The sequence below is a fragment of the Scomber japonicus genome, chromosome 18 (genome assembly GCF_027409825.1).
Source record: "Scomber japonicus isolate fScoJap1 chromosome 18, fScoJap1.pri, whole genome shotgun sequence".
Taxonomy (NCBI): domain Eukaryota; kingdom Metazoa; phylum Chordata; class Actinopteri; order Scombriformes; family Scombridae; genus Scomber; species Scomber japonicus.
In genome coordinates, this window is record NC_070595.1 from 13,128,469 (window position 1) to 13,150,141 (window position 21,673).

The following is a 21,673-nucleotide window of genomic DNA, read 5'->3' on the forward strand; positions in this document are numbered from 1 at the left end:
AGAACCTCCCCACGCATAGCTGCTGATGAGAGCAAATAAAAAGGACTTATAGGGTTTATAAGATTAGCAGTGCCTTGAAGAACTGTTGTGGAGCTAAATCGATGAACTGTTTCTTGTGTGAGGTTCCCACTTGATTAACCCAATTAAGGCCACATTCTTCTCCCTTTCTTGAAAGTGCTAAATGGACATCCTTTCTAGTTTTATAGAATAAAGAACACTTACCATCTAGTGAATCTCGAACTTTTATTTTAATGCAAAGATGAGCATGTTTTACTGCTAGGTAAAAAATGTGGGACGAAGCAGTTTTCTCTGAATATACTAACCCAATTAAGCTAATAATGCAGCGTGGCTGTCTGTTGACAACAGAAATGCCTGCATGTTACTGTTTGTATCATGTATCTTAACACATACAAACCATTGAAGGTGTCATTCTGCATTCCTGTTTCATCGCAAAGTATGGCCATCAGTGAGATGACACGTAACAATGTGAACATTTGGAAAGGCAGGCTGTTCAGTGTGAAATGGCCTTTGCATCCACCATCTGTTACCACTTGAAAACATGTCTATCCTCCAGCTTCAGCCTGTCCGTGCTGAGCTTCGCTACACAGCCAGGCTATGATGAGGAGATCTTCATATTCTATTCACATGTAAAGATCAAAGTCAGTCTGCACCATTTCATTCTGATTGCCCCCCTTATCACACTTAAATTAATGTGGTATGTGTTATGTTCAGCAGCTCATTGTGTTTGTTCTAACACGATCACACTGGTTAATGGGATCCTTGTTAACATTGAATACATTAGCATAATTTGCTTCAACAGAAATAATGTGGTTAGCCTCGTCTTTTGCTAAAGTGTGCCACTGAGTAGCATCTTGCTTCTAACAGGCACATGTTAACCTTCCTCCAAGCAGTGAGTGAAACATTTTTTAATGGATAAGCACAATTACTTTGTTTTTCTTCTTTTCACCGAGTGAAACAGAAGTTTTAAAATAGTCGGAAAAACTTGCAACAGCTCAACGTGCTGCTTTCATTCAATTCACAAGATCTACTATATCAATCTTAAACTTCAGGTGTATAATGGACTTACATATTGCGTGTCAGAGTAATGAGATGCATATTAGGCTTTCACTAGTATCACTTTGATTATTATGTTGCAGTTAGTGAGGGAGGATCCACTTAAGGTTAGGTGTCATGCATCATAAACCCTCTCTACACACGCAGAGCGACAGCACTCTAATGTTTCCTTCATCGTTATGCCAGACCACAATCTTTTGTCCTTGGTTACCAATGTGCTTTCCTCTCTTTGGCAACTAACTGCAGGAAATGAGAATGATTCGCATAGAGGGGGAAGGACGAGTCAACATCAACCCACTGGACTTGTCCTGCATCATCGCCAGCTTGTAACGGCAGCTCACTCACGCTGTTGCCTGCAGTATGACAAAGATATCTCTTTGCAAAAAACCTGCATCTCTGTTTTTTGCCATGGAATGATAATCATTTATTAAAAAAGGTTAGCATGTTTCTGGAGATGTTATGTAATGAAGTAAAAGAGTATTAGAGTACGTTTGAATGTGATTTGGAAAAAAAAAGGATTAAAAATAAAAAAATCTTCACAATTATTGATACCTGTATCATCATGGAAGTTGACAGCCACAGTCTCCATCCAAGCATTGTCAGTGTTTCTGGGATCATCCACATAGCCTTTATAGACCTGAAGGAGAAAAAAGAAGGCATTCCTCATTCTTCAGTTGTTGACTAAAATGTCACAGTTTGCATTTTTCTTTGTCAAGTTACAGACCTGAAACCCTGACGATTTGAAGAGTTTCGTGATGCGTTCATGGATTTCCGCTTTCTTTGATGCCTCGACGGCCAGCGAATTCAACGCTTCTTCCGAAAACTCCCTCTGCAGCGTTAGAGAAACCTGCTCCCCTGGGTCCACCATCCCCTACAACAACAGGCATGTACAGTTGGAAGAATTGAATTTGCGTGTGTTGTCTGTGTTTCTTGAATTGCTGTGAGAACATCTTGTAAAAGTCACCAACCCCAGGAATGGCCCACTCCCCGCAGTCTTTCCTCTTGATGGACACAAACTGCAGGATCGGCTGTTTGGAGACTGAGTGATTTATTTTTGCTCCTTTGGCATCGATTTTCCACCTGTCAGACGATAATATACATCAGGCCATCGGGCAGTCATAAATGTTGAAAGTGCTTAAAGTGTTATTGGCTGTTTTTTTCCTCTTTTAAATGACTTGTTATGTAAAAGAAACGTTACCTGGTGACAATGGGATCTGCTGCGTGATTGGGTCCCCATCGTCCCAGCAAACCTCTACAAGACAAGCCTGTGCGTCCGTGAGGATTTCTGGATGAGTAGAGAGTGAATTGACTAATTAAATCAAATATATTTACAGCTTTTTTGAGAACATCTGTTTTAAAAAATGACTCGAAAGCTCAAAGTGAACATATGAAATACATTTTTGTGAAGAGCACATAGATCACTTCTTCACTCTAGCCAACCATCTTGACATGTTTGAGTGTTAGTATTAAAGCTTCAATAAGAAATGTCTCTGAAATTAAAATTTTATGGAAGGTTCCTGTAATGTGAAAGAGCTCACTGGGAATCATGACAGACAGCACTTACTGCAGGACATTAGGTGAGTGTTTGCAAATACATTAGCCAAGTTGACACCATGATGGCTAATTGTCTAGTTTCTATTTATCTAAACCAGTAAAACCAATCCAAATGACAGTGTGGAAAAATATGTGTAAGAAGTATTTCTCTTGGTATTCAACCACTTACAGAGGCTTTCCATTTTCCACTGTGTAGCTTCCCTCAAAGCTCGTTCTGTCCACATTACCGTCCACAGCGTTGAATTGCGGAGAGAAAGAGCTGCAAAAAAAAAAAGCAGAAGTCATTAAACTGACAAGAATAACTACATTTGACACAGCTCTACAAGGTTACATCTCAAAATATCTCACAAAAGCCAAGAAAATAACAAATATTTTAGACTAGATCATATTTAATTTAATATACGTGTTACTCACCCAATATCAGGGTCCGCCCATACTGGCTTATTCGCCACTGAAGGGCTGGTGTAGCAGACTGGATCATACAGCGGCCAGACCTGACTCCAGTCCACCTTGTCATCAGGCACAGGGAAGCGTTTGATTTTGGAGCCTGGATATTGGGCACCTCTTGACCTAACGTGAGGCGCTGCTGAGGAGGGCATTTTTTGAAAGCTTGTCACGTAGCGGTTACAGCAACTGGTACTGATGGGTCTGATGGTTTGACTGGTTCTGAATGGATGACCAGGCGAGCAGGAGACGGCAGGTCTGCAGAGAGAGAAATATGAGATGTGAAAATCCAGTAAGTCTTCCTTCTCTGCAGCAGCATACTACCATAGCTAACACTGTAGTCAACAGTAGACATAGGTACTGTATGGGATGCAGCAGCTATTTCTATCCAAGTCCTGGATCACAGGTGGTATGGGCAAAGTCAGGCAATATGATTTCAGCCAGTGTGACTTATCTTGCAAAATCTACTTTAATTTTATTATTATATATTACTCATTAATATGAAAGCAGCATACCTCTTGAGCAACTACACATATACTCATAAGGAAAGCCAAAACTTTACTGTTCCTCATTAGAGCAGCTGAATAATGTCATGACAAAAGGATGGCAGCTGTTACATTAGCTAACCCTGACTTATTATTTAGGTTTGATATCACATTTCATATTAACATGATTAATATATAATAATAAAAATAAAGTAGATATGATTTTGCAAGATAAGTCACACTGGCTTAAATCGTATCGTCTGACTCTGCACATATGATCTGTGATCCAGGTCTTGGACAGAAATAGCTGCTGCAGCCCATACCTAGGCTATATCTACTGTCGACTACAGTGTTACTACATAAACGAAACTGTACAAATATCCGCAGCTTTTATTTTAATCTTCATAAGTATCAACCTGTCATACCTAACTCCGGAGCTGCATACGGTGTACGGAAGTCCGAAGAGGGTGAGCGCTAGATGAACGCGGCCGATCCAGTTCCGTTGCAGAATGAAATGTACCATTGAGCCAAATAATCAATCAAGAGTACAAGAGCTACAACACAACATGCGGGAGTATGTAACCAGGAAGTGCACAAACCAGCGTATTGACGTCACCAAAGAGGTGCGGCACAAGGTGCGATCGTTTCTATGGTGATCAAATAAATGTAAAAAAAATATTCAATAAATTAATAAATCTTAGTTATTATGCGACACACACTCAGACTACACACACACACACGCACATGCACACACACATGATTTTTAAAAACAAGAGCAAGCAAATAATGTTTTTAAGGATAAACCAATAATTAATAAATACTACTACATTCTTATTCACTTTCAAATATAATAACACAGAGTATACATATAACACAGAGTATACTAGTACCTCCAGGATTTTGAGGGTTTTCTTTCATTATTGCGGTCAAAAATGCTTGATTAATTGCGATATAATTTGCATTGTTTTATGTGCTCTTTTTGCAATAAAATTGCATGAATTGGGAAAACTTGTAAGCAAAGGGTTTTAAAAAACCACTACCATGAACCTGTCATATGCGATCACTGCCTTTAATAAAAACATACTACAAAATCACAGACACAACTATATTTAAGTGGTTATTTAATTTATTTAATTTAAATAAATTATTATTGAAAGTTTCAACAGAGAATGCCATAAAAGTGGTGGCTCGCTGTATTTCATCAGCTCACAGGCTCTTATAGTTAGACATAGCCTATTCACATTGTTTAATAAATAGTTTAATAAATAAATGTGATTTTATAAAACGTTTAAAAGACTTTTTAAAGATTTATTGAATTAACTTTTTATTGGCCCATTTTTAAAATCTGTACTTTTAACACATTTTTGTGTGTATATTCTAATATGAACCTTTTTAGATCTGTGTGATAATTTTTAGGGGGAAAAATCTCAAGAAGACCAACTTCTACTACCAAATTCACCAAATTCACGTGATTTCCTGTCATCTGCAGAGGTCCAAGTATAGGGGTCCAAGATATTTGCCTCCATTTCCGCCATTTTGTCTGCAGCTAGATGTATGAGCCAAGTTACCACAACACAAAATGCTGCAATAGGTTAAAATCATAAGTGATCTGTTGATTTGTTCTTTTTTGTGGAAAAATTGCGATAATTTAACAAAATGACAAGCTCTCACAATTATTGCTACTATTTCTTGACTGTGTGTTTAATACTGCCACAGCAAAAATCACTATTTCCTGGAGGGACTGATATAATGGAAAATTCTCAGAGTTGAACTTTAGCCAATTGTTGTGACCCCGCCCACAGAAGTCACCCTAGTGAGCATTTCTAACGCACCTGTATTACCGTAGTGTGGCACGCGCATTTACGCTCGGTGCTGAGACCAAATCCGTGCGCGCGCACGAAATCCATTACCACTCGGGCAGCAGAGAGGGCCGTGATCGAGTCGCTCTGCTCCGACTATCAAACAATCCGCTCGTTGAAAGCCTCGGACGGACTAGAGACGGCGCAGCGAGCAGCGGCGGAGCTCCGGTGAACCAGTGAGACAGAGCGGGACGCTTCGGAGAGGAAGGATGGCGGATACGAGCAGCACCGCGGCGGTCGGGGCCGCAGGCTCCAACAGCGCTTCTGCTGCCGGGCCGACGGGCACCGAAGGAGCGCCCGGGGCTGCGGGGGCCAAGACACCGTCCGAGTCCGTGAAGGGCCAGATCTTTGACGTGGGCCCGCGTTACACGAACCTATCGTACATCGGGGAGGGGGCGTACGGGATGGTTTGGTGAGTGGTCGTCGCTGCTGGGCTGCTGTAGCCTGATGTTAAATCAGAATGCTAGCTTACAAAAAGCTGTCCTTTTTAATAAACACTCGGAGCCAAAACACTGTAGCTGCTGTATTCAACAAGCCTGTATACGCCAGCTCAGTCATGATGTGTGTTTTTACAATAAATATTCAACATTGAGACATTAAAGCAGTCAATCCTGTGGTTAGCAGGTTAGCAGACTTATCTTAGCTACAGGCGTGGCTATGAGCTTTAACAGGAAACAAGATCGGGAGTGATTGCGCAGGACGTAGTTTGCCATCCGTTGAGAAATCTTTTGCAAACTGCATTTAACCGCAGATGTTAGTGACAACTACAGCAGGTTTATACGTCCGGCATCAGCCTCACAATCACAATAATCTCTACTTGAAGTCTTACTGCTAAATATTCAGCCTGCAGCAAAAAGGCTGCTGCAAAAGATGCAAGTGGGATTTGGCAATTGTAGCGAGGCCTTTCCTCGTGTTATCGCTGTTATGTGATCTACAGCCTTGTGTGAGCACGTTGAGCAACCCTGTTGCACTTGATATCGATGCCAAGTCATCGCTATCGAGGCTGATCCGTGAACAAAATCAGATGTGACCGTGCAAAGTGGATGTTAGCAGGAGCGCTGGGCCCACACCACAGTGTAGCTCACTGTCATCCTCTAAACAGGAGTGTGACAGCATAGTGCTGTTGTGTTTGTGTCATCGTGGTCATGTGACTCCACTGTTGCAGCATTTGGTGTTTGTAAACATTGCCTACACCCACAGTGAAAGAAAACGTATTAATGGCACGAATTCCACCATCATCAGTGATCTAGGTGTGCGGATGTTTTGTTGCAGTTTTAATCAGTGCTATTTGTTCACGTCACATTATTTCAGCCAATAGAGAAGATACATGTGAAATGTGTTTAGTAATAAGATATAATGCTTTTACCAATAGGTAAGATGTGGCGTAACTGTTGTTCCTATTGAGGGTGAATGTCTTTTTGGATGAGTAAATGATAGGTTTCTATAAAATTTGGTCCCCAAATTTACAGAGGAATTAACAATAATCTCCAGATTTCCAGAAACATAACATCCAGATCTTTTCTCAGCACTGCCTGGTCTCCATCTACTCTCCACCTACACCACACTGACACTGCACCTACACTGAGGCCTACACCTAAAGTACTTCACATCATATCACGGCAGAAAGACATGTGTCACATGTGCAGACCTGCTGCAACGCCCTTTTAGATCCTATTATCAGCCCAGTTTCTGATACCGTCATTATGTGCGAGCTGTGCAGTGTGTAATATGAGATGTGTTTTCTGCTTCTTTCCACATCCTCCCTATCCAGCTCTGCTATGGACAACATGACAAGCCAGCGCGTAGCCATCAAGAAAATCAGCCCGTTTGAGCATCAGACGTATTGCCAGCGCACGCTGAGGGAAATCAAGATCCTGCTGCGTTTCCACCATGAGAATATCATCGGCATCAACGACATTCTCAGGGCACGACACATTGACAACATGAGGGATGTGTATCCTTTTGTGCGTTAAAGGAAGAGTATCACTGCATTTGTCCATGTTCATGCATGTGCCGCCCGGTTTGATTTAATTTAATTTAATTTAATTTAATTTAATTTAATTTAGTGTGTTCTGCACTTCGTCTTTGACAGTTGAAAGCATTTCACTCCTCTGTCAGGTCATGTTACTACCTCTGAACAGATGCAACACACCACAGTCGCTGCTGCTAAATCTTCTTTCAAATCAGTCAAGTCATGAAAAAAAAGCACTGAAATATCACAAAGCCACGTTTTTAGTGGTTAACTTACTAAAGGGTCACTTTAAATTGATGTTAATTTTGGTCAGTAACAAATTAGTGTGCAGTGACTTCTATAGTCCTTAACTTTAGCGCTTTGTTTTTTAGCTTTGAGAATGCTCCCATGACAACACTTCTATTGTGTTACAGCGCTTTTATTGTTTTATTGTCATAAATGATTGTGGTGCACGGTGAGATGGAACCAAACAAATAAACAGCTTCAAGTTAGATTAGGCCATAAGTTCACAGGTACAATTGATATTTATAGTTGGACAAATGCTTGCAAATTAAATGTAGGCTATAAATGAAGTATAAAGTTGGATTGGTTTGAGCTTCTTGTGTTGCTGGTAATTATTTTGAATAACGGTTTGTACATCACAAGTATCATGTCATGGATTTCTGTATATGTTACAATATGTCAGAGTTTAAAATGTAACAAATACTCAGTGATATGAAGTTGTAAATGAAGCGTGTTTATGTAATTTCAGCTTTACCCTGCAAATTATATTTATCCAACACCCTCTAAATTTGGATGGTTTGGTTCAGATTTGATTCAGCTTGTCTGCCGTTATCATTCATGTCAGTCCTTCCACACAGCAGCAGTGACAGTAGTGACCAGTCTCACTGACAGTTCTTCTGTTGAAAAGCTGCTTTGTCCACTGAAAAAAGGGGAGAGCAAAATGTAAGATGTCCTTGTGCTTTTTGTGTCGGTTTTGTTTGATCTGCTTCATTGCACCGCTTTGTTGTTGTGTGTGGTTGCTGACTTGTGATGTCTCTCGATTAGAGGAGGTGTGACCAAAACCAGGGACGGCACAGATGCTAGTTAGTGTTTCCGTTGTATACGTAGCTCAGCAGACCCCAAATGTTAAGTGTCTGTGAGAAACTTCATTTTTCAGTTGGTCACATTAGTTGATTTATGATTTGAGGGACACATTTATTGCATCATAGTTGTTTGCACCTATTTTACCAACTCAACTCATTTTAATTCTTGTAGTCTCAGTGTAGTCCAGACAATAAGATAGATGATTATTTTGCTCAGCAGCTGTAAGCCGAATCAGTCAGCTACGGAGTGTGATTTCAATGATGTGTCGCTGCCTCTCTTAATATCCCAAATCGTGTGAACAAAAGTTAATATGGTGTATTTTAAAGCTGCAGTGTCGGACTTTTGTCTCCCCCTTCTGGTAGCGAGAGTAATTACAAAAACACAGTGGACACAGGCTTGCGTCACAGGCTCCACTGTAGCCTACTCTGTCATACAACCCCCACAAAATGACTTGTTTTACTATCAGAATTTGATCCGTCCAGTCCAATAACTTTTGGAGAGTCTAGAATAGCCGCACGATTAAATTATTTTATTCTCGCTCAAGTTAGCAGAGAGCTAACTAGGAGTTAGCCAGCTTGGCCAGTGGAAGTCTCCAGTGTGCAGAGTATGAGCAGTATGTATTCATCCAGTCAGCGCAGGAATGTTAAACCCGACACCAGATTAAAAACTCTGCATTCTGTGAAATAAAGAGAGATATTCCTGGCAGTAATAGGCTTTAGCAGCAATGTGTAAACTCTTTTGGCAAGGGCTTGAATGTAACAGACGTTCATTTATATGTAAAGTTCCACACTGCAGGTTTAACTCCTAAATGTGTTGCTAGTTAATTTCTCCTGGTGTCAGTGGATACTTTGGGCCTTGCTGTTGTTTTTCTTGACCCATCCGCACTCCCAGCTACATCGTGCAGACTCTGATGGAGACAGACCTGTACAAGCTGCTGAAGAGCCAGAGGCTGAGCAACGACCACGTATGCTACTTCCTCTACCAGATCCTGAGAGGCCTCAAGTACATTCACTCAGCCAACGTGTTGCACCGTGACCTCAAGCCCTCCAACCTGCTCATCAACACCACCTGCGACCTCAAGGTCAGCTGTGCTTCCAGACACACGCACCACCATCACTGTTGACACGTAGGATATGTATTTTGTCCACAGGGTTTTCCCCACATGAGAACTTTTGGTTTTAAAATCTTGCACAGTGCATTGAAGGCAAATACTTATTTTTAGTTGGCTACAGACCCATAAGTTTATTTTAAAGTGACACCAGTAGCAACTTACACCAAATATCCAGAAATGTTGGATACGGGTGATGGACTGACCTGAGTCCTTCCTTTCTTGTTATGGCTCTGCACATGGAGCCAAGTTGTTACTATTTAAAGGTGACATAGCACACATTCCATCTCTAAAAGTTTTTAAACTGAAACTTTAAATCATGCAAAGATAATTCAAAGAACTCCTTATTTATCCTATGAGGGCCCTTTTTATAAGTTTAGCCTCTGTCTGAAACAGGCTGTGTTAGCTCCTGTCTCTTTAAGGGCCCCCTCCCGATGAGCCCACTCCAATTGGTTAGCTCCCAGCAACTGCATCTTGGCTGACTTCCAGTGGCTTGGGAGGCTATATAAAGAGTAGGAGTTGGATTTCATTTTTCTCTGTTCTTTACTTCAAATATATACTTTTCAAATACTTCATCTTAGCAACAGTGGCTGTTTGGGGGCATGTTCAAACAATCTGACATCATCACGATGAGGAGGTAGAGGTAATGTCATAAATGGATTTTTACATCAATCAACACAAATTTTGGAACTTTGGCCATATTAAACATATACATCTGCCATTATAATAGCATATAATTCACAAAAAGGACTATATCTCCTTTTTAAGAACTATTACATAACTAGATATCAGATAGAAGTTTATATATCTTGTCTTATTAGAACTGTTTATTTTTAAGCTATGATATTTTTAAATCATAAATACGGAGTCAAACTCGGTAGATAACCCATAGTAAAGAATACTGGAAAATGTGAAGTAGCCATAAGTAAAATATTCCTGTAGAATTCACGATGGAGCTTTTAAATATGGATCTAAAGCGATACAATTTCTTCTGTGTTAGGCATTGTTACATAAGCATCGAACAGCAAGGGCTTTTTTCTAAAGGCGTTTTCAAGAACACAATACAGCAACAGGATGTGTTAAGTGTTTTGAATGTGAGGGGCGTGACTTAAGGTGCTCCTCCGCTAGAAATAGGCTTCTTTCTTCACCTCCACAGTCATGGATATTCATAATCCCAACCTGAATAACTGGAAGATGAAGAATATTTATGACCCATGAGCTATGAAATATCAAGATAAGTGGAACTAATTTAAGCCCAGTCAAGTTACTTGGGGATTGGTGGAAGGCATTCTTGGAATTGCAGGAAACCATTAAATTTAAGTACACAGCACACTAGTTCAGATAATGGAATTACACAGATCAGTGATGTACAATCATGAAAAAGGATCCGAGAACTGACAAGACATTTTCAAAGTAAGAGCTGAGGCGATCCATCCCCAATTTCACTTCTGGTTAGTTAGTTCCATTAAAGAGAAATTCAAAAATAACACACACAAACATACGTATGCTGTTGTTTCCAGTGGATTTTGTGGTGAAAAGGGGCTCTCTTTGCTGCTTTGTACAGCTTCAGAGTACACTTGTGAACTCTCAGCCGCTAAACATCAGTCCCTGGATTAGTTGATCATGTGGGAGTGAGTGAAGAACAAAGGCAGCACATGTTGCAGCGGCTCTCTGATACAGTCCACTCTGGGACAAAAACATATAAAGATAGAAATCGCTATAATCACACATACACTTTAAAATAATGTTACTCAATGTGGGCATTATTTTTAGCGCAATGCAACACAATACAATTGGTTTACACATTGTCTTTCAAATACATTTTGACCAAAGAAAATAAATGCAAGAAAAAGGAAAAACACATGAGAATGGAGAGTTAGAAATACATGATCAAATTAATCCATGAGTTTCTCCCAATCTCTGTCATTGTGTACAGTACTAAGCTGAACTGAGCCCTGTTCTTTAAAGATTATACTCTTTTTTTTTTTTTTTTTGATAGCCTGAGCTCATCAGGCCAAACGGACAGGCCTTGACTTCAGAGGAGCTATTACATAACAGTCTATAGTTTGTATCTATAACTTATTTTTATTTAGGGTACCTATGAGGGAAATCTTCAAGTCTTCAAGTGTTTAGGTGTGAATTGTACACACGATCCAATGTATGACTTATGTTTCTGACCCTTCACCCTTTGTTTCATCCTCAGATTTGTGACTTTGGCCTGGCACGGATAGCTGACCCTGAGCACGACCACACAGGTTTCTTGACTGAGTACGTGGCTACTCGTTGGTACAGGGCTCCAGAAATCATGCTCAACTCAAAGGTAGGCGTGAGTTTGTTGAGCTGGTGTGGGTTTTGTATCAGAACACAGAGTTTCTCAGTTTGTTGACTGTTTGCATGTGTTACGTGTTCATGCTTTAGGGCTACTCTAAGTCCATCGACATCTGGTCAGTGGGCTGCATCCTGGCTGAGATGTTGTCCAACAAGCCTATCTTCCCTGGGAAACACTACTTGGACCAGCTCAACCACATACTGGGTGAGACAACGTTTTTCCCTCATTACTACAAAATGCTAAGTTATGAGAAGTCCATATTGAAAGTGCCCCTCATTCTCCCCTCTGTGCAGGCGTCCTCGGCTCTCCATCTCAAGAGGATCTGAACTGCATTATCAACATGAAGGCGAGGAACTACCTGCAGTCCCTGCCCGAGAAACCCAAGATCCCCTGGGAGAAGCTCTTCTACAAGGCAGACTCAAAAGGTTATTCATTTGTAGATGTGGAACGTCAAGGGATCAAGCATGAAATATTTAATGAAAGTAACAAAACCTGTAGACTAATCTGGGTTCGTAGGTGTAGGCTAAATTACCCAGAATCGGCGGCAGTTCGAGCAACAAAGGTTTTTCTTATCAGTGACAGAAAAAGTAGCACCAATATATGGTCGCTTGTAACTGCCTTTTAATATTCAAACTCTATCCTGTTATGAGCCTGAAGATGGCTTTGTATAATGGGCTTTTAATGTATGATAATGCTGTATATATAATATATATAATATATAATTTTCTGCCGCTAGTTGTCTCTCATTCAGAACAATCACAAAAGACGTAGTTTGATGACGTCGTGAAGTAGCGTGGGATCACTTCCTGGTTAGGATTGCTTCAGTGTGTTTCATTAAGGAGGAAACCAATAAAACTAATTAATTAAGCAGTTTGACGTTTAAAATCATGGTTTCTCTCACACTGTTTGGCAGACAGAGAACATCAGGAGGGGCTGAGAGATGAGCTGCTGTAAACATTTGCTCAGTTTATTTCTCTGATAACTTAAGATCCAGATGTCTGATGACTAAAATCCTTCATCCAGTTAAAACATATATTTAAAAGTGTCAAAAAGTTGCGTTAAAATTGATCAAAAGGTCAATTTATGACAGCTTCTGGTGGACAGCCACAGTGCTTACGTATGACACCTTTGACAGGTGACTAGATGAAATGGATCATTAATCTTATGAAAAAATTTTGGATTTCTGTGGGTTTGAAACTTGTTAGACATTTGGGATAATGTACACAACTCAACAAAATGCATAGCTTCAGCGCATCCTCTGAAGTGGTAATATATTAGACTGCGAAATTAGCCTGACATTAATATCTATTTAAAATTTGGGTTGCAACAAATTTTAACAAATGATTCCCTGTATCAATTATCAATCTGTCTGTTTTCTCAATTAGTCGATTAGTTGTTAAGTCTATAAAATGTAACAAAATGGTGAAAAAATGTTGATTAATGTTTCCCAAAGTCCAAGATGGCATCCTGAAATGCCTTTTTTTGTCCCGACCAACAGACACAATTTAAGATATTCAAATTTATAGATATATTGTTTCATAGAGAAAGAAAATATTATAGAAAATATTCATATTTGAGAAGCTGGAATCAAATAATTAAGACATATTTTTGAAGAATGATTTCTAAAGATATTAATGTGCTTGGTTTAGTGTTCAGATTAATAAATAGTTTGATGTTGTGTTCCTGTACGACCTGGTTACTGATCTAACGGAAGCTTTTCATTATTCATCCAATGCAGCTCTGGACCTGCTTGGCCGCATGTTGACCTTTAACCCCATCAAGCGCATCAGCGTTGAGGAGGCCCTGGCTCATCCTTACCTGGAGCAGTATTACGATCCCACAGATGAGGTACAGTACAATCACACACACACACACAGTTCAACTTTAGATGGTTTGAGTCACTCCTGCCAAAGCAACACTGCTTCTAGTGAAGAAAAGCAACAGAGAAATGACTATAAAGACCAGAGAGAAGCAGGTTTAAAGAATAATTTAATAATTTTTCTAAATGGTGAAAATTTGCAGAAAGTGAAGAAACACAACAGACCAAAATACTCTTATGTTGGATGCAGAAGAGCTTAGTTATTCAAACATATAGTAGGCATGTTGTCACGGTGTCAAGGTAAGATTTAATTGTGAGCCTCTCTGCTTAGTCCTGGGAAGCCTCTTAGCCGTGTTTGGAATGCAATTAGCGTTGAGTTTTTTTCCACAGTTAAGCTCGAGAGAGGTTAAAGAATGTAATCACTAATCACATCTTAGTTTATGTAAATATAGACAGAATCCCAGCTGAGATACTGTACAGTGGAAAATGAAAGTTTCCTGGTTTACCTAGTCTACTTGGAAGCACTTACTCTCAACATGTACTCATAAACACTGAATTTTGTAGCTTCACAGCTGTTATAGAAACACAAGGCTAATATTAAATTGTACTTGTCCTGTTTTTTTCTCTTTCTTTCTCATATCTATATTTGGGCCACAAAGCAACAGCCTTAATGTTTTATTTTTCTAAACTACCACTGCTGCTGTTTTTATTTTGACATTTCCATTTCTTAGGAGTTTAATAATTGTATGCAGGGTTGGTGCAACGGAAGTAGTATTGCAAGATTTTTTTACAGTGATATTTTAAGGAAATTGCTCTCTGTGTGTGCGTCTGTGTGTGTGTGTGTGTGTGTGTGTACGTACACAGCCGGTAGCAGAGGAGCCTTTCACTTTCTCCATGGAACTGGATGACCTTCCCAAGGAGAAGCTGAAGGAACTGATCTTCGAGGAAACGGCTCGTTTCCAGGAGACTTACCAAGGCTCCTGAGACACTCAGGTACATGAACAAGTTCAACTGAATACATGCACATCAGTGTTCTGGAACATATTTCTAGTCTGAACTTGAGATCTCATGTGATAGCCTGATGGTGGTTTGATAATGTGTTTATAAGAATGGCGTGCAATGACAGGAATTTACAGATAAGGAAAAGAAATAGTAATAGTAAGCAAATGCAACGTTAGTCTAAAGCAAATAACGTCAAAGTATCGGTTTGTGACAGAAAGCCACATTCTTTATTTCATTTGGTTTATTCAAACTGCAAGAGCTTTGAGTAGAGATAGATGTGATGTGGGACCACTAGATGTCAGCAGAGAACAAACCATTCCTGCTTGAATTCAAACACATAGGCGCTGGAAGTGGGGGGGGATCAGGGGGAACCGTCCTCCCCAATCAGCGACCCACCCCACTTTTACCATGTATTTGTCAATACATCAGTCTATCCACACGCGCTGTGTCAGAGCTTCATTATTGAATCCATTCCGCTTGTTTATTGAGAGAAAACCCAAATCAATGAAACTCTGCTCCATGTTTTCACTGATACCAGCAGCTTCTCGCATATCGCATATCACACACACACACATACACACACACTCTCACACACACACACACACGGTGCTACTGACCCTCGGTTGATGCACAAACATCGGGAAGCTTAAGGTGGGTCAAACACTGTCACAAGTAACATAATACATATTCAGGATATTGTTAACTTACTGAAACTAAATATTAGTATTTTGTCGCCTTTATGTTTCTGTGACAAAGTCTCTACACAGACTGTTCAGTTAACTGACTGTTAAGAAGCGCAACTGCAACGTCATTGAAATAGTGAAAAGATGAGGAGAGTGGTTAGTTTTTATTTGATTGTTACTGTAGAGAGGACTGGTCTGTTTTTGGCTGACAATCTCTTGGTTTGATGTTTGGACATAAAGAAGAGTAAAGTAAGTCATCATTGGTAGTAATCAGTTAACTTCAGCAAACTACACCTGAGTCTCTTATGGACAGGAGCTGACTAATAAAAGCCTGGCTGCCTCATTTATAAACTGACTCATAAAACTGACAATCATTCTACTTTTTGAGGAGCAATCTTTGGCCTGCTGCTGAGGGCTTTGGGTAAATTTCCAGTACTTGTACTTTACTTTTTCAGTATAATTAGTTTTGATTATAAACATGAAAGAATAGATACCGCTCACTAAATAATGATCACTCCACCACCTCTCCTGACATCTAGATGCATGAGAGTGAGTCAGAGACAGGAGCAGGATGCAGACATCCTTTTCTGTGGTGAGTGATGAAAGGGATTTGGCAGTTTAGAATAATTTGTCATTGGGAATATTGAATGTTAAACATTTCAGTCAAGGTGTCCTGTATGAACCTACAAGAGGACAGTGAAGGTACGCACAAACATGTAAGAATCATTCTTGGACACTGTTTTTCCAAAAATGATTTCTGAGTAATGTTATCAGATAAAAACCCAGATATGGAATTAGAAACCACAGCAACAAATCCTCACCTGCAGACCAGTTAGCAGTCTGAATACCTTCTCTGCTATCAGCATGCACATTATTCAGCACCTAAGTTTTATATCTAATGAAGAAATTAGTCAAACAAATCGATGCGTTTTCACAGATTAGGCTTTGAGTTTGTCATTTAAAAAACTCAACATGAAATTGAGAGAGAAATGATTCTTTGTTAGTGTCTTTTCAGCTTAGGGTCTTGTTTTCTTGGTTTTTGTTCTGAGCCCACTGTGTGTATGAAGCACAGCAGTAGAGAGTGGGACAGTTATTAAACTACATTATGGTACTCTAAGTGCAATAAAAGCTTTGTGAGTAACAAGCCAAGAAGAGTTATTTATCAATACAATATGTGCAAAAAAAAAAAAAAACAGACTCCAAATGACAAAAAATATGTGTGATTTGTAACATAACAAAATAAAAAATAGAGCATCATTTGAAACCATGGACATTTTCCTCTTTTCACACGATATAGCACCATATCACACAGCCCTATTTTATCATACTTTACACCATAGGGGAAAGTTGTAGTTCTCCTGTATCCTACAATTACTACAAAGTAAAATAAGTCAGATTTTACCACAAATAAAGGCAAAATCTAAAAAAATGCTTAATTTCAAAGGATTGTCTTTAGGAAATAATTCAAGTCAGAACTTGTTACTTTTTGCTTTTCTAAGTGCGTTTTTTCTTCTTTTTTTCCCCTCTTTTTAGCCCTAAAGAGTGACAAAGCCACCCTGAGGCTTGGAAGCAGAAGAACCCAAACGACATGCTAAAACAAAAGAAAAATGCATCTTCAACAAACCAACAAAAAGAGAAAAACAACACAAGAAATATGAACATTTAACTGCTTATCTTTCCATTTCTACTGCAAGAGAGCTAAGTTTAACTTTAATTTCTGTGGTTGGGTGGGGTGGTCGTGTCTGTTGTACTCATACTGTTTCAGTTTTGTCCATGTTGGACTCTTCACTCCTCTCATTACACATTTATTTTCCTGTTTAACGTCCCTCCTGCAGTAGCTCTCTGCCCCTCTCCTCCCCTCCTCCCCTGTCCTCTTCTCATCTAACTCTTTTTCAGCTCTCCTCCACCTGTTTGTCTCTCCTCTCTGTCGCGCTCCCTCATATAACTCATACTACTGTATTAACCAACACCATAACTCTCTTGTCTTGCTCCATGTAAATTAGAACCAGAAAAAAACCGAGGGCTAAAAGAACGGGGATGCTAATCAGGTGTGTGTATGTACATACAAAAATATAAAAGCTTTTTTTTTTTTTTTCTTTTTACGTGTGCTTGTCGCAGGTTTTCGTTTGTACACCGTTGTTTGAGTGTTTTCGGATCAGTTCAGAGTCGTATTTGTATGTTTTGGGGTTTATATTTGCAAGTCATTTTTGAACACTTGATTTTGAAACAAACATTCAATGTTTTTACTGGCATGTTGGCAGGTTTATAGATTTCTTTGTTGTCGCTCTTTTTTTTTTTTCTTTTTCTAAAAAAAAAACAAAAAAAAACCTGTGTATGATGTTCATATGAATGCATGCATTCCTGAAATTAACCAAAGTGGCAGAGAGATGCAAGGAAATTGTTTGGGAAGCAGCTATGAAATATATGTTGATTTTGAATTCTACAGTTTTTAAACACATTTTTCTTGCCCTAGCTACAACTGGCAGACAAACCGAACCCCATTTGTGGAGGGCCGGTTATATTCGGGAGGCGCTACATAATTGGAACAAATCAGATTCAAACAAACACCTTCAACTATCGTCTCCCAAGACTGTGTTGATTCAGATATTACATCAGTGGTGCCAACAGCAGCCTCATTTTCCAGAATATTTATGGTGCTTTTATCATGGGAAAAGTTGTGTTTTTCTTACTTCAATCCTTCTTAACCGCACCCAGATTAGCAGTAAGATAAGAAAAATGAAACATGAGAAATTATTATTTATTTGGAAGTTGCAGCATCAGTAGAAACAGCAAATAGCGCGAGTATAACGACTGTACATTTTTGCCCCTTTCCACTAAATGGTAACGTCAAATAGCTGATCGAGTGTCAGAGTGACATTCCCATAGTAAATTACATTCCTGTAACAAATACAGCTGACTGTTTGAAATGTCACTTAATTTTGCATTTCTAGGGAGCACCTATTCTGAAAAATGGGCCTGTTTGACAGCATCAGTCTTGTCATACCACCACCACCACCCTGTTTTTGTACTGCGTTCCTATGTTCTACCGTTTTTGAAGTCTAAAGTGAATGCAGGCTGGCACTTAACAGGCAGTGAAGGTCCAAAACTAAAGAAATGTAATGAATTCATAGAGCAAGTGCAATTTCCAAGTATTTTCAGATCATGATCTCTCTCTCTCATCGCAACTCAGTGACCCTTTACAAGAACTGCATCTCTTTTACGACTACTAAGAAAACTGTACATGTTACAGAGTCATCAACAACAAAATAGTCAAACCACAGCCAAGCAACCATCATCACTTTGTGCTTGTGTATATATTCCTTCCCCTTCTTTCTGCTTGTTTTCTTTATGTGCTCCCTTGCCTGTGTGTTTTCCCGGCTACTTGTTAACATGCTGGATGTTTTTTTGTTTTTTTTCTTCAGTGTGGGTGATAAAGTGCCGGGGTGATGTGTTCACTATAGGTCAAGGATCTTGTGAGGACGCCTGCCTGGCTAGCTGTGCTAACAGTGGCATGTGTATTGTTCCTATCCGTCTCTGCCCCTGCCCCACCCCCCTCTTTTCGCGCTGGATGTGACTGTACTTAAGTGCTGCTTGGTAGAGCGCCACCTGTGTGGGTCCAGCTCAGTCTGCACTAATATTCGCCTGTTGCACTGGGACCAGTATAAAGAATGGACCAACACATGCACTGGATCCTCTCTCAGGGCAGGCCTGTGATGCTGAGTAGACCCAGATCTGGAGCGCTCACTGGCTTCACCCTTTCGCAGCAATTTTTTTTTTTTTTAAACTTCACAGGCTGTTTCTCTCAGAAGCCATATAGCCAGCACTCTGCGTGTGGGGCTTTTTGGTGCATGTGGTGAAATTCACTGTTTTTGTTCACCCTCCCAACACTCACCACGCTTTACTCTAAGGGCTGTCTCCTCCCCCTCCTCCTCACTCTTCCTCCTCCTGCTTTCTGTTTTTCGGTGAAGACCTTCGAACCCGTATCACTGACTTTTTTGCTGCCGTTTTCCTCGTCCTCCTCCCTCCTCAGAAAATCCATGTCACAGGCGGCCGTACAAGCAGGAAACTCGCTCCAATCACACGTCTCAATCAGCACACCTGCACTTTGTCTTTCCAGCCACGCTCGCTCCCCATCGAGGTTGTTGTTGTTGTTGTTTGTCACCCAGGTCGGTCTTTCCCTTCCTGTCTCTGTTCGCTAAGCTTTAAGTTTCACCTCCTGCGTGTTCTTTTTTTTTTTTTTTTTGTCTGCAGTAATTTATGTCTGTGTACAAGTGTTTGTGTATCAGTAACATAAAGCCAAGACTCTTTCTCCTGTTTGTGTGTGTATGCATATGTGTGTGTTTGTGTATTTTGAAAGTGTGTACTGTATCCTCACAGCTTGGGCACTCTCCCTGCCGTTACCTGTGCTTTTATTGTTTCTTTTTGACCAACTCAAAAACAGTCACAAAGATATTTTGTACGCATTACGTATGTATATTTGCCCTCAAGTCAGCCGGGCACTGCTTGCTTTTTCTTCTTTTTTTTTCGCCCACTACCTGCCACCAGACCAAACATCTCACTTGGGTAACCATGGGAACGAACCAAGAAGACCACAATCCACCTGACACACTCTCGCACACACACATACACACACACACACTGACTTTGATTGGTTTTGCTAGGAGGTGTCCTCACAACACACTATGGGGTCATGGTCCTCACATGTATAGCAAAACAAGCATGAGTGTGAGTCTATCTGTGTGTTTGTGGAAAGTTGCACTTAACGCACCATATACATTCACACGGTAACCACGAGTCTAACGGCCTGTCTGTCATGAGGCCTGTTTCCAGATATTGTTGTTTTTAAATGGCTGTTCTTATTATTGCTATTGTTGTTATATTGGTGAGTTGATGTATTTTCTTTTCTTTTTTTTTTCTTTTTTTTACATAAAAGGGAGTTAAAGTTGTATCTTTTTTTATTATTAGGATGTTTTTATTTCTATTTTTTTCTTCCATATTTCTCTTATGGGCGTGATAATTATTATTGGCCGTGTTTTCAACCTCAAATGTTTTTTTTCTTCTTCTTTGATTTCCCCTTCAAGATCTTATAAGGAATTATTTTAAAAGAAGATATAAGTAGATTGTCAAAGAGATATGAGTTATTGAGGGTTATAGTCTGTATATTCTATGGGTATTATGAATTAAACGATTAACAAAGAAACAGAATTATATACATATAATTAAATAAAATTTCCTGATACTGTTCTGATTGTTTGTGGGTGATTTCTCTCCCCCCTGCCCCCGCTTCCCTTATGAGCTTTTGCTTTTGTTTTCTAAGATGATGTCACTGAATTTGAAGTAAAATTAGCAACATAAGGCTGAGAGTTGTGTGAACAACTACGTGACATTTCACAACAGCTTTTCCCATCTTTCTTGCTAACATGTCTCAGCACGGCTTCCCCCTCCAGCCTTGACAATTCCCTTCAAAAGTGTTTGACCATGACCATTAACAAGGTGACAGCAGGCATGTGTGCTTGATGTCGGCTGGAGCAGGAAAACAGAAAAGTATGCAAACGTGATCCGTGTTTGAAGTCGACTGCGATACACACATCCTTTTGTGTGTCAAAAAGCTGCAAATGTGAGAAACCGCTGGAAAGTTTTGCATTGCACTGGAGTGAAAACATTACGTGTTGTAACGTTTCAGAGCAGACTCGGCCTGTCGCTCCATTGTTTGTCACAATCCAGCTTTGCTATTGAATGCAAACAATACAGTACTTCACTCTGCTGACTTTGTACTGCATGTATAGCCAGTGTGCATGCCAAAATGTTTTCATATTTCTGACCTTTGGGTTCACGTATACTCACATCTTACACCACATCCTTTGACAAATACACACAGGCTAAGGAACCTGCTGTGCTGCCTTTGTCTTTCCCAATTATCAGCCCAACCCACTCCTGCAAACTGTCCGTTCTTCAACTCATCTGAAATCTGAACATTTCACAATAAAATAAATCCTAGAAATGGGCAAGCATGCTGTGTCCTCTATACTATAAGTGTAGCTGAAGTTTTGACCTCTGCAAATATGATTTTATTCAAGTGACACTTTTATAAAAATTGAATTAGCTTCTTTCTCTTCCTTGTTTTTCTTTCTTTTCGCTTCCCCACTGGGTTTTTTATCATAGCCAGCGCTGTTCATTTTCTGCTAAGTGATCCATTTTCCTGCACACTAGTTGATTGAAACTTACCACATCACATTGTGACTTACTGACTGATCATAA

General features: G+C 39.9%; 2 protein-coding genes across 2 annotated transcripts; one reads left to right on the top strand and one right to left on the bottom strand.

Annotated features, from left to right (window-relative positions):
- Positions 1 to 229: 229 nt before the first annotated feature.
- On the bottom strand, positions 230 to 4,117 carry nudt9 (nudix (nucleoside diphosphate linked moiety X)-type motif 9). The gene is made up of 8 exons (XM_053338599.1): positions 3,983 to 4,117; positions 3,043 to 3,330; positions 2,798 to 2,887; positions 2,273 to 2,359; positions 2,043 to 2,154; positions 1,799 to 1,945; positions 1,627 to 1,711; positions 230 to 1,427 (listed from the first exon to the last, which is right to left on the bottom strand). The coding sequence occupies exons 1-8, from the start codon at positions 4,078 to 4,080 to the stop codon at positions 1,282 to 1,284; spliced, it is 1,053 nt and encodes a 350-aa protein (XP_053194574.1). The 5' UTR covers positions 4,081 to 4,117; the 3' UTR covers positions 230 to 1,281.
- Positions 4,118 to 5,450: 1,333 nt separating this feature from the next.
- mapk3 (mitogen-activated protein kinase 3) lies at positions 5,451 to 20,659 on the top strand. Its single transcript, XM_053338596.1, has 9 exons — positions 5,451 to 5,828; positions 7,188 to 7,370; positions 9,366 to 9,555; positions 11,786 to 11,902; positions 12,001 to 12,115; positions 12,205 to 12,336; positions 13,650 to 13,759; positions 14,595 to 14,723; positions 16,949 to 20,659. The coding sequence occupies exons 1-8, from the start codon at positions 5,626 to 5,628 to the stop codon at positions 14,712 to 14,714; spliced, it is 1,170 nt and encodes a 389-aa protein (XP_053194571.1). The 5' UTR covers positions 5,451 to 5,625; the 3' UTR covers positions 14,715 to 14,723; positions 16,949 to 20,659.
- The last annotated feature ends 1,014 nt before the right edge of the window (positions 20,660 to 21,673 follow it).

Bases quoted from the DNA above. Each gene is read 5' to 3' on its own strand.
- nudt9 (XM_053338599.1), bottom strand. From the start codon at position 4,080: ATGGTACATTTCATTCTGCAACGGAACTGGATCGGCCGCGTTCATCTA. The intron at 3,331-3,982 runs GTATGACAGGTT...CTCTCTCTGCAG, and splicing joins GTATGCAGCTCCGGAGTTAG to ACCTGCCGTCTCCTGCTCGC. The intron at 1,428-1,626 runs GTATCAATAATT...GTCATACTGCAG, and splicing joins CAACTTCCATGATGATACAG to GCAACAGCGTGAGTGAGCTG.
- mapk3 (XM_053338596.1), top strand. From the start codon at position 5,626: ATGGCGGATACGAGCAGCACCGCGGCGGTCGGGGCCGCAGGCTCCAAC. The intron at 7,371-9,365 runs GTATCCTTTTGT...CCGCACTCCCAG, and splicing joins ATTGACAACATGAGGGATGT to CTACATCGTGCAGACTCTGA. The intron at 12,337-13,649 runs GTTATTCATTTG...CATCCAATGCAG, and splicing joins CTACAAGGCAGACTCAAAAG to CTCTGGACCTGCTTGGCCGC.